Raw genomic sequence first — 12105 nt, forward strand, 5'->3', positions numbered from 1 at the left:
ATTACAGACGAACGACGAAAAAATGTCTTCATGCCTTAAAATATCTTGACTGTAACTCGACACCCTTGCCTCATTTAGTATGCGCGGTTCTATGAATATGCAAATGAGCCCCACCTCCACTCACTCACTCAGCTCAGAGATCCACTGGTTGACGATCACACGTTGATCTGATTGGTTACAAGGTAGTTTGTGACGTCAGAAACACCAGCGATTTCAAAGTGTGTTTTTGAGACTGTCTTTGGTTCACTGCAGTTTTAAGGAGGAAATACTCAGCAATGCTGTTGACTTATGAACTTACACATGCTTTGTCTTAAAGCACATTAAAAACACCACATAGACACATAAACAACATTAAAAGCTGGATTTTCACCACAGGGGGACTTTAAGATCAGTGTTTGCACTGTATTACACTGCAGAAGATACTGAACTGATGTATAACGGTGTGTTGCAGGAGAACGAGGATGAACTGAAGGGAGCTTGTGGTTTCACTCCTCATCCACATCTCAAGGTTTGTCCGAATCGTACGGATGTTTGTGGAAAGCTCAGATGTGTGTGTGTGGGATTATTAACACTGTGATTTTAGGATCCCGACGGGACGGATGAGCTGAAGGGAATGAGCGTTTACACTGAAGACACGTCTCTGAGAAGTTATTCACCAAACCATTTTAAGGTTCAAACTAGGTTCAATACTCTGTTTCTGGTCACTTCTAGTGAGGTTATTATTGCTCATATGAACTGGGTTTTTTTCTTCCAGAGTTCATATTCCAATGGGTTTACGAGTCCGTCTTCATGGGATTCAAAGGTAGGGCATTGATAGGAAGCAAAACTCATTTTTAAACCAGAACTAATTCAGAAGCATCACTGGTTTAGTTTGATCTTTTCAGGTATCCGATCTCTTCACGACGTCAGACTTCAGTGACAAACACCAGGAGACGCCAGACTGTCGACCCGTACGTTTAAACCACGCTCTCATGATCTCGGTCAAGCTTTCAGTTGCTTTTATTCATTTTTGATCTGTTTGTACAGAAGAAACCGCCGAAGTTTAAAGTCCCCCGTTTACCCCGCAGACAGTCAAAGGTAAATCAGCAAACTTGTTATTCCAGCACTTCCAGTTAAACTTCGTTAAACGAGAAACTAGTTCAATAAAATCAAATGTTTTATTACATATTATTTTTATATTTCCCATTTTCATTTTAGTTAAAGTTTTAGTAAGTTTGTTAGTTTTGTCTGTTTCTGTTTTGTTTTTTGAATTATAATATATAATATATAATGTACTTTTTGTAAATTAAACGAAATGTTGCCTTTTTTTTATAAAATAAATATATTTTTATATATTTTAATTAGCATTTATTTTATTTAACATATACATGCTATATCATTAACATTATTCTAGTTTTTATTATTATTTTAAATTCGTTTTTATTTTTATATCTTTCATTTGTTATTTGTATTCGTTTTTTATATAATATATTAAACCTAGTTTTATACAGTTTTTAAAATACTATAAAGCTCTACAGTTTTTTTTTTTCAGTTTTAGTTTTAGTTATTTTAACACCAAGTTAAACTCATAGAAAGTATATAAAAACATTTTATTTCAACTAGTATTTCCTTTTTAGTCAACGTTAATTTTATTTCAACTTATAAAATGTGTCTTATGGTTTTAGTTGACAATAATAACCATGGCTTCAGTTTGCATAGTTTTTGGTGTATTTAAAAATCAGTTCTGACTATTTTGGGAATATTTAATGATCTGCAAAAGCAATAAATAGCATTTAAACGGGCAGCTGACTTCCACACACTGTCATTCGTGTTTTCTAGAGCATTGAAGACCCTGAGATCAGGCCGACTAAAGATCACGAGGAGGTGAGAGCTCGTCTGTTCACTTCCGCATGTTTCACATATTTCTCAAATTTCCACTTGATCTTATTTCAAAGGAATGTTCTTGCTCCAGTTCAGATTCTCTGATCTGATCTGATCTGATGATTTAGACGTGGTTTCACTTGTGGTTAGCATTCTTACCGCAGAAAACTAGTTTTACTTTTCTGTATGAATGAGCTCTTTGATATCAATGAAAGATGTCGGGTTATTCAAGTCTCAAACTAGTAGTACTAGAGTGGTAACTATATAAAACACAAGTAAATACAAGTAAATAAATATAATTACAAATTATATTTGTATAATAATATATATATATATATATATATATATATATATATATATATATATATATATATATATATATATATATATATATATATATATATATACACAGTGTAAAAAAAGTTATGACAACAATAATTTATTAATTTAATTTATTTTAACTCATCAAAATTAAGCACTTTTCAACTATTTTAAATCCATAGTTTTTATTTAAAAAAAAAAAAAGTTTTAAGTCAGTTTAATGTAATTTAAGTTTAAATGACTTAATTACTTACAAATTTAAGGCAACAACTTTTTCTCAGTGTATTTATCTTATTATTCATATGTGTATTCATGTTTTTATTTATGTTCATAATTATATTCAGTTTTTACATTAATTTATTCATTTTTTAAATTAGTTAACATTTTAGTCCATCTTGTTAATTAAAAAAAAAATATATATTTATATAATATGTATATATTTATATTTATATTATAATTATATTTTGTATTATATGTATAAATATAAATACAAATATTATTTGTACATAATATTTATATTTATTCATATGCTTACTTATTTATATTTATATATGTTTTTGTTTATAATTATATTCAAAATTTTTACTTGTATTTATATATTCATGAGTGACAAGTCAAAATAATTTTATGCTGTAATCAAAAATATGCCACATATGCTGTTGATAAGTTTTGATGGTTGTCCTGGTTAAATGTCCCGCTCTTTCTGCAGATGATGAAGCCTCCTCTTCTTAAAGTGCCGCCGCTGTCCCGCCGAGACTCAAAGGTGCCTCTTCTTTCTCCTCATCTCACTATGTAAATGTTAGTATTGTCCTGAAAGCGCTGACGTGTGACATCTGTAGGCCGTGGAGGAGGACGAGGTCCCTCAAAAGGGTGCAGATTTGTTCAGGGCCGGAGACCTGGAGCCGGAAGAGGACTTCGGATGGGAGGAATACACACCGGTATCTGTTATCTTTTCACTCTCATGCTTTTATGTTGTTCACGCAAACGAGTTTAGCGCTGACGGTCCCTCTCACACAGGACAATAAACCACAGAAACCTAAAGAAACTGACACGCATCGCAGAGGGTCAAAGGTTAGAGTGCCTTCATCTCTATATACTGTACGATAAACTCCTTCACTACCACTTCATCTGGTATAAATCCTGCCTTTTTCAGGATGCTTTTCCCGAAGACTTTCTGGAATCTCCTGGTGCCACGTCTGGAAATTATTACCTGTCTGACGCTGCTAAGGTATTGAGCAACAATATAGTAGAAGGGTCCCGTTTGTTTTATTTTTTATTTTTCTGGATTCCTTTTTTTTTTTTTTTTTTTTTTTTTGACTCCAATTTAGTGGTATATTACATTTTAGTAATCAAAAAGCATGTCTAATTAATTGAAATCATTAAACTTATACCTTATATTTCAAAGGCCCTATGAAATACATTTAATTTTTTTATCTCAAATTCCATTTTTATTTTTCACCAAATTCTGGGTTTTCTGTTTTAAGCTTAAGCTGTGCATTTAAATGGTTTAATTACATTTTAATAATAAAAAAGCATGTCTAATTAATTTAATTCATAAAAACAACAATTTATATATAAAACAAAAAGGTATAAAACATTAATTTAATTGACCTTTTAATCATATGAAATTAAACAAACTTTTTTTTGTTTAATTTAACACAACAGCTTTACTGTCAAAATTAAAACGTTTAATTATTTCATTAAAAAAAAAAAGCTTTAATAATAATTTATAATTTATTTTATTTAATTGTACTATACAACATTAATATATTTCTGTCACAATTTCTGCAAGTTGAACCGAACTTTTATTTTGACGGGTTTGCCATGAAGACCTTTCCGTGTTTACGTTATGATGATAGTTTTTCTGTGTCAGTGCGATTTAAGTTTACTGATCTGCTTTTTATTTATTCATCAATATTTGACAAATTCCGTGATCCGGGTAACGTTAAATTCTATTTTATGACTGGATTCGGCAATTCTGATTTCCGTTTTCGCGGAATGCGGACGATACATATTTCTGTGTGATTATATTCGTCATATCTCTGTCTCTGGTATTTTCGTCTCATTTATCCATCACATCTCTCTCTGTAAGGCTGAGTGGATGTCGGCTCAGATGGACATCAAACGACATATAGATCAAGAGGAAGAGCAGAAGCGTGAGGAAGAGGAGGATGAAGGGGTCAGTGATCATGCTAGTAGCATAAATTAGTACATTGCTAGCATGTTTTAGCATATTTAGTGCAGTATTTGTGTATCTGTCACTTTCTCTTGATGTGATTCTGAAGTCTGTGTGTTTGTGATTCTTAAACGTGTGTTTGATTGGCAGGACACCGACAGTCTGATGGAGTGGTGGAATACAGTCGAGTGTGAGTCGAGATTAATTCACTAATTCACCCGCCGCTCATCAGGGGCCGGTTTCACAAAGATAGACTTTGACTATGGCTTAGATATAGTAGATAGTCAGACTTCAGATAGACATCTAAATCAGACTGTTGCACAAAGCACTGAAGACTCTGACTATCTTAAGTAGGACTACACTGCAATGCATTCTGGGTAAAATAAGACACTTTTCAAAACAAAAAAAATCATGGCGGATCGAGTAAGCGCATTCAACCGCTCAGTGCAGTTTACCCCAGCGGAGAATATGTGTTTGTTGGAGGAGTATAACAGTTACAAGGATATTTTACTTGGGAAATTTAGCGGAGAATGTAGTAACAAGAAGAAATGTTTAAATTATGAGCCATTTTCCCTTTTCTTTTGACTGTTTGTAATGTAACTGATTGTTACTGCTGGTTGCCAAGGTAACAGAGTCTTAGACCTAAGTTAGCCTGGGGGTAAGAGGTGTCTAATTCTTTTGGTCTAAATTAAGTCAGTCTTTATTTTTGTGAAACAGTCTAACTTGCATTAGACTAGTCTATGAGCAAATTTTAGACTTGTCTAACACTATAGACCGCTCTAAAATAGCTTTGTGAAACCGGCCCCAGATCGAAATCATTTCACATTCAATCTCTGTGTTTTTCAGTTTGGGATGAACTACCTTCGAACGAGAGGATCAGCTCTAAAGAGGAAGAGACCATGTAAGATTCACAATGTCATAAGATAAGATGACAAACTTCGTGTGGTCTTCAGATTAGCTCAAGAACAGTGTGTAGAAAGCTTCATTGTACTTGCGGGACTTGCCTGACTGCATTGTGCCAGGTGTAGAGTTTGGTGGAGGGGAGGGGGGGGGGGGGGGATGGTGTGGGGTTGTTTCTCAGGGCTTGGCCCCTTAGTTCCAGTGAAAGGAACTCTTAATACTTCAGCATACCAAGACATTTTGGACAATTTCATGCTCCCAACTTTGTGGGAACAGTTTGGGGATGTTCCTGTTCCAGCATGACTGCGCTCCAGTGCCTAAAGCAGGACCATAAACACATGGATGAGGAGTTTAGGGTGGAGGAACTGGACTGGAGTCCTGACCTCAACCCGAGAGAACAGCTTTGGGATGAGTTAGAGCCGAGACTGAGAGCTTCTCGTCCAACATCAGTGCCGGACCTCACTAATGTGCTTCTATGGTCAAAACTCCCATAAACACACTCCTGAACCTTGTGGAAACCTTCCCAGAAGAGTTGAAGCTGTTAAATCTGCAAAGAACAACTCCATTTTTTTCCCTTGGTTGAACATTATTAAAGTTAGAGTTTATTTAGAGATATCAGCCGGATGGCTTGGTGCAGGCGCTAACGGATCCAAGGTGTATCTGGTAAATTACCCCACTAATAATGCCCAGAATGGAGCCAATCTCCTACAGTAGTACAAATAGGTTCTGTACTCATAAAACGAGGCATTGGAAAGTTTGTAAGTACATCAGGAGTTTATTTAAATAACACTTGCCTGACGGCTAATGCTACCGCTAATCCGGACACCGACGTCACTTCCGTGATTTGGGAAAAGCCTGTAAAAGTCCTGGCAGAAAGCGATGCATAAGGATGAAGTGTAACGATGAATTATTATTTTTTCCGAAGTGTTGACAACTTAGTGTTAACTAATAATTGTTGCAAAGTGGAACCACCAACAAAATATGACTGGATTCCTGGAACTGGGCGTTGTTACACTACATCCTTACGCATCGCTTTCTGCCAAGTTTGGTGCCATTCTGGGCATTATTAGTGGGGTAATTTACGAGATATATCACAGGATCCGTTAGCGCCTGCACTAAGACATCCGGCTGATATCTCTAAATAAGCTCTAACTTTAATAATGTTCGACCAAGGGGAAAAAAGGCTTCTGGGGGGTGTTTGGCTCGAGGTCATGGTGCAAAGGACCCTAGGTTGATTTTACTCCGAACCATCCCTTTAAACCCTACGGATCAGGAATGTTATCAAAGTTCATGTGCATGTCAAGACAGACGTTTCACAACTTTTGGCACTATAGTGTATCTCCCAATGGGGTACAAAAAAAAAATCAAATGAAAATGTATTTATGTCTCTGACCCCACTGTGGAGTTTATTCTTCTTCATTTAAGAACATTTAGATATTTAGCTGGAAAACAGACTTTTTGCAGTGTTCAATCAATCAATCAATCAACTCGTCATTGATAAAAGTCGTGCCGTTTGTCTTTGTTTTTGTCTCTTTTAAGTGTCACACATATTCTGTCCTCTTTCTCTCCTGTCAGATCGTTTAAAGCGGTGGCCGATAAGGTCCATCGCGGTCTGCGCGTGTACCTGAAGCTCTTCATGGAGCGAGCCGAGCTTCTCTACCAGCACGTGCTGATCTTATACGGCATCGCCGACGACCTCAGCAACTTCCACCATCGCACTAAGATCGCCAGCATCACGGGGGGAACGACCACGGCCGTCGGTGGAGCCGCGGCCATCGCGGGACTGGCACTGGCTCCGGTCACGCTCGGCGCTTCCATCATCATCTCGGCCATCGGACTGGGCGTCGCTACGGCGGGCGGCATCACGGCGGCGTCAGCCTCCATTTCAGACAATATCAACAACATGCATGTACGTTCACGCTCAGTAACATATTCAGGTGTTACATGATTACAAACAAACACCTTTTCTGTCATTTTGAACTATTTATATCGACTCTTTAATAAATTGACTTTGCTGATCTTTAGATCAAGCCTCGCTAACATGTACTAGATGAGTAAAGTTTGATGGCTAACTTGGATGTTTGCTTGATGTTGGATGTTTATTTCTTGCCTTTGTCTGAAAGTTTGAAATAACTTTGAAAAGCTTGAAGTTTGCAGATTTTACTTGTCAGTAGAATGTTATTAACATTCTCTAGCACATTGATAACATGTTTTATCAAGTTGCTAACATGTTTTAGCGTGATTTATCAGATTGGCTGACATGTTTTAGCATTTTGCTAGCATGATTTAGCATTTTTCAGGCATGTTTCTAGCTTGAATTAGCACATTGCTGACATGTTTTAGTATACTGCTAGCATGTTTAAACTTTTTGCTAGCATGATTTAACACAACGCTAACATTTTTAGCTTGAATTAGCACATTGCTAGCATGTTTAACATGATTTATGACTTTGCAGACATGTTTCCTGTTTGAATTAGCACATTACTAGTATGATTTCACATGTTCCTATAATGATTTAGCACATTCTGACATGTTCTAGCATATTTCTTGCATGATTTAACACATTACTAGCCTGTTTAAACAGTTTGCTTGCATGATTTAACACAATGCTAGCATTAATTAATTCATTGCTAGCATGTTTAAAACATTTTGCATGCATGATTTAACAATTTGAACATGTTTCTAGCATTTATTGCTAGCATGTTTAGCATGCTGCTAGCATGATTTAGCACATTGCTAGCACGTTTTCTTGATTTCTAGCATGTTTTACATGATAAAATTAGTGCAGATTTTACAGCAGAAAGACACGTGAAGCACGGACTGAAAATGGACGTTTGTACAATTCTACTAAACGACTTGATAAAACGGTCTAATGTTGTTTTTGCTCCATCCTCACGCAGGACCGTAAGAAGATCGAGGTAATCGTTCAGGACTACGAGGCGCAGCTGGTGGAAATGCAGCGCTCTTTACGGTTCATCATTGAAGGTCTCGGTCGACTGCGCGCTCAACCGCTGCTGCGACGCAACAACTACTACACCGGCGACTGGGAAGTGCGTCGGGCACTGCAAACCATCAGCCTCGTCACTGACCCGGTCGAGCGAGCGGAAGAGATAACTAACACTACTCTGGCCAAGCTAGCGAGTCTGCATTCAGGAATAGACAAGTACTTCACTAAAGACATGAAGGAGGTGAAGAAAGGTTGTAAGAAGGAGGTGACGGCTGAAGTGCGAAGCCTGGCTAAACAACTGCAGGAGGGTTTAGTGGAGCTCAACTCCATCCGAGAGCTGCTGCTCGATGCCACTGGGAACATCTGAAGGCCCATTGGCTGCTTTGCTGCTCATTTGCATAAAATTAAACTCTCCTCAAGGAGCTGGAAATCACCAACATAAACAAGCAATTCCGACTTTTTTTACATCTTTTTGTTTACATCTCGCAATTCTGTTTTTTTTTTTTTTTTTGGGGCATTTAATTTTTTTCTCACAATTGTGAGTTTGTCTCACAATTCAGACTTTTCTTCTCAAAATTGCAAGTTATAAACAAGAAATTCCCACTTTCTCGTAATAAAAAATACTTTTTTTTTTTTTATTCACAATTCACAGTTCCGAATTTGTCACAATACAGACTACAATACAGTATACATCTTGCAATTTTTTTTTTTTTTTTTTTTTTTTTCTGTCATAAAAAAAAAAAAAGTAATTGCGACTTTATCTCACAATTAAAAAAAAAAAAAATCTCACACTTCAAACTTTTCTTCTTAGAATTGCAAGTTTATATCTCGCAATTGCAAGACATGAAGGAGGTGAAGCTCAACTGCTCGATGCCTCTGGGAACATCTGAAGGCCCATTGGCTGCTTTGCTTCGCTGCTCATTTGCATAAAATTAAATTATCCTCAAGGAGCTGGAAATCACCAACTCTCAATAAAAATAAATGAAGTGCGGCTGCAAATCGCTTTCAGTGTGAACGAATCTTACATGGGATTGAAATTAGTTTTTCTCCTGGGAAAGAATGTCTCTTGAGGAAACAATAAATATATTCAGCATGCAAATGAGCACAAGCATGCAGGAATTTGTTTCCGCCACGGGATAAAAAAATGAAAATTGTAAACAAGCAATTCCGACTTTCTTGAAATTCTGAGTTTAAATCTTGCAATTGTGTTTTTTTTTTTTTGTTTTTTTTTTTTTTCTGCCATGGAATAAAAATTACTTTTTAATTTATTTTTTATCTCGTAATACCGAATTTGTCACAATACAGACTTTTTTTCTTTGAATTCTAATTTTACATCTCGCAATTCTGTTTTTTGTTGTGAGAAACAAACTCAGAATTGTGAGTTGCAATTACCTTTTTAATTGTTAAAAAAAAATTTGGTGGAAATAAACTTCCATACGAGCATCCTATGCACAAATATTAATTATTAATATTAAACAAATATTACATATTAGATTAAGAGTCCAGAAAAAGTAAGCCTGATATTTTTCCCATTTGAACAACAGTTCCCATCATGCTTTGCTGGACTACATAACCTAAACACAAATGTTGTCTGTAGTATTTCTGCATGTAGTCACAATAATCATCTTTCATGTTTAACTGTTCTGCTGTGGCCAGCGTTTGTGTTTAAAATCCATTTTTCTGTTCACAATCATTATGGTGAAAATGAAGCCCACAGACAAGATGTGTTTTTATGTACAGTAATTGAGATTGTATGCTTTGGATGCAGTGCATTTTAAAGTAAATCTGTCATATGCTCTTGTTTTGCACAACTGGTATTATTACCAACACTAAAAAAAGTTCCTTAATGTCTTGACATGATTTTGTACAATACAGCAATGAAGATATGATGTAAATAAAGGTGATTTCAAATATAGCTCTGTGTGTGCATTACTTTATCAGTTATGCAACAGTTAACCCTTTACATGCACCTTTGCTGAGCAGTGAAATCAAAGCGAAGAGCTCTGCAAGTTCGAGTGGAAAATCACTATTTTTCTACAAACACGCCCCGTGATCATGTGCTTTTTCGAGGAAGAGACGGTGGACTTCGGTGAAAGACTTTCTTCTCCCCTCAGGACTTGAACACACTGTTTTAAGTTGTTTGTTTTGTTGTTTCATGCTTTCAGTACTTTTCGTATTTAAGACCTGTCAGATTTTTGTGCTTCTTTCGAACCTCTTCGAATAAACGGACCCTTTTAAATGTTTTAGAACTTTGAAAACTCCGGCTTTTTGTGTCCTTTTGTTTTCTTTTGGAAGAGAAGACAGTCTCGATCATTGTAAAGGTACGAGTTTGTTTGGTTGCGGTTAAGCGAGTTTTGTTGAGTGTGGTTATATTTGTCATGACACTTCTATTCTTTATGGGGAAGTTGAAAGAGGAAATATATAAGTAGCATTGCAAGCTGGAGAACTTTTATTATGTTTATGACTTGGTCTTTGAACGCATTGTCGTGTATCGTTCGAAAATGCTTTCATTTCTGAACACGTTCGCGACCCAACACGCTTTGTTTACTTCTATCGCCTGAAGCGAATGTTTCTTCACCGGTTACCCAATCAGACAGACAGTCTTATAACTTCATTAATATTCATGAGCCAAGCCTTGGCGTCAGGACTCCTCAGAACGAATCAAAGGCGTTTGTAGGCGTGTCAACTTAAAATAGCAAACAGGATAAATTCCTACACAAATAGTGATGCCAGTTTTACACTGCGGGCGAGGCCAGCATGTCGATTGTTTTTTAGTAAATAAATTACATTTGAATAAAATAAATGTAATAAAAAATGTTTTTAATCTATTCATTATGACATGTCTTAATTATGACTGTCATAATTTCAATGCATGGCCTAATTATGACATAAAAAGTAAAAGATTATAAGGTAAAATTGAAATTAAAAAGTCCAAATTATGACTTTGACATGTTATAATTCCAACTTTGTGTCAGAATTGTGACAATTGACAATTTTGACTTTAAATGTCATTTCAATGATGTCATAATTTTGACTCCATAAAAAGTAAAAAGTTGAAATTGACGTCATTAAGTCATAATTTCACATTTTTAATTTAAACTACCTCACGATTTTGACTTTTTTAAGTCTTACTTTTGTTTTATTTTTAATCTATTAATTATGATGTCTTGATTATGACTGTCATAATTTCAATTATGACATTAAAAGTCAAAATTATGACATAAGTTATAATTTTGTAAAAGTTTTTATTTCATTAGGAAAGAAGTTGAAACTGAGTTAAAATGATAAAAGTCCAAATTATGACTGATGTCATAAAAAAAATTATGTCATAATTTCAACTTTTTGTCAGATTTATGGCAATGAATTATTAATGAAGTCAGAATTTCTACTTTTTAATGTCATAATTTCAATTAACCATGTCATCATTTCAACACTGTCATAATTTTGACTTCATAAAAAGTAATCTCGAGATTAATTTAAACTTTACTTCATGATTTAGACTTTTTGTCACAAAAAAAACTTGTCATGATTATGACTTTTTTGTCATAATTTCAATTTATGTCCTAATTATGACATATAAAGTAAACGAACATGGCTTAGCCAAAATGTCATAATTAGGATTTACAGAAGCATTTTTTTTTCTTATGTGGCAGAAATGTCTATATATAAAGGCATTTGTAAATATGTTCATATGTTTAGGCCTACATTTATTCTGTGTGAGGGAAAATATTGTAATATTAATATGTTATGCAAAAATAAAAGTGATTTTATAGCGATCTTCACTGTTTTACAGACGTTTCTTGCCAGAAAGATGAACACTTGGAAACATTTACTGCTTTAGTTTTTGTTCGTTCTGCTCATCCAGAGCCGTCACCAGAACAACAACAATGGCAGTTTCATG

At 35.3% G+C, this 12105-nt stretch overlaps 2 protein-coding genes across 3 annotated transcripts in view; both read left to right on the forward strand.

Annotated features, from left to right (window-relative positions):
* Window positions 1-430: 430 nt before the first annotated feature.
* The window catches only part of LOC308685911 (uncharacterized protein), a gene marked incomplete at its 5' end in the record, with an annotated part of 29678 nt that continues 18003 nt past the window's right edge, over window positions 431-12105 (forward strand). The window contains 14 exons of the mRNA XM_081358044.1: window positions 431-508; window positions 584-670; window positions 755-802; window positions 885-950; window positions 1027-1077; window positions 1819-1863; window positions 2891-2944; window positions 3021-3119; window positions 3199-3252; window positions 3335-3409; window positions 4274-4360; window positions 4508-4547; window positions 5204-5258; window positions 6833-7055. Coding sequence (XP_081214170.1) covers window positions 431-508; window positions 584-670; window positions 755-802; window positions 885-950; window positions 1027-1077; window positions 1819-1863; window positions 2891-2944; window positions 3021-3119; window positions 3199-3252; window positions 3335-3409; window positions 4274-4360; window positions 4508-4547; window positions 5204-5258; window positions 6833-7055 — 1062 coding nt within the window. The remainder of the gene's footprint in view (window positions 509-583; window positions 671-754; window positions 803-884; window positions 951-1026; window positions 1078-1818; window positions 1864-2890; window positions 2945-3020; window positions 3120-3198; window positions 3253-3334; window positions 3410-4273; window positions 4361-4507; window positions 4548-5203; window positions 5259-6832; window positions 7056-12105) is intronic.
* The window catches only part of LOC308686932 (uncharacterized protein), a 10788-nt gene continuing 8858 nt past the window's right edge, over window positions 10176-12105 (forward strand). For both annotated transcript variants that reach the window (XM_081359043.1, XM_081359042.1), the window contains exon 1: window positions 10176-10525. The gene's annotated coding sequence lies outside the window, so the exon portion shown is untranslated. The remainder of the gene's footprint in view (window positions 10526-12105) is intronic.

This window comes from Scardinius erythrophthalmus (genome assembly GCF_964197995.2).
Source record: "Scardinius erythrophthalmus genome assembly, chromosome: 2".
NCBI lineage: Eukaryota > Metazoa > Chordata > Actinopteri > Cypriniformes > Leuciscidae > Scardinius > Scardinius erythrophthalmus.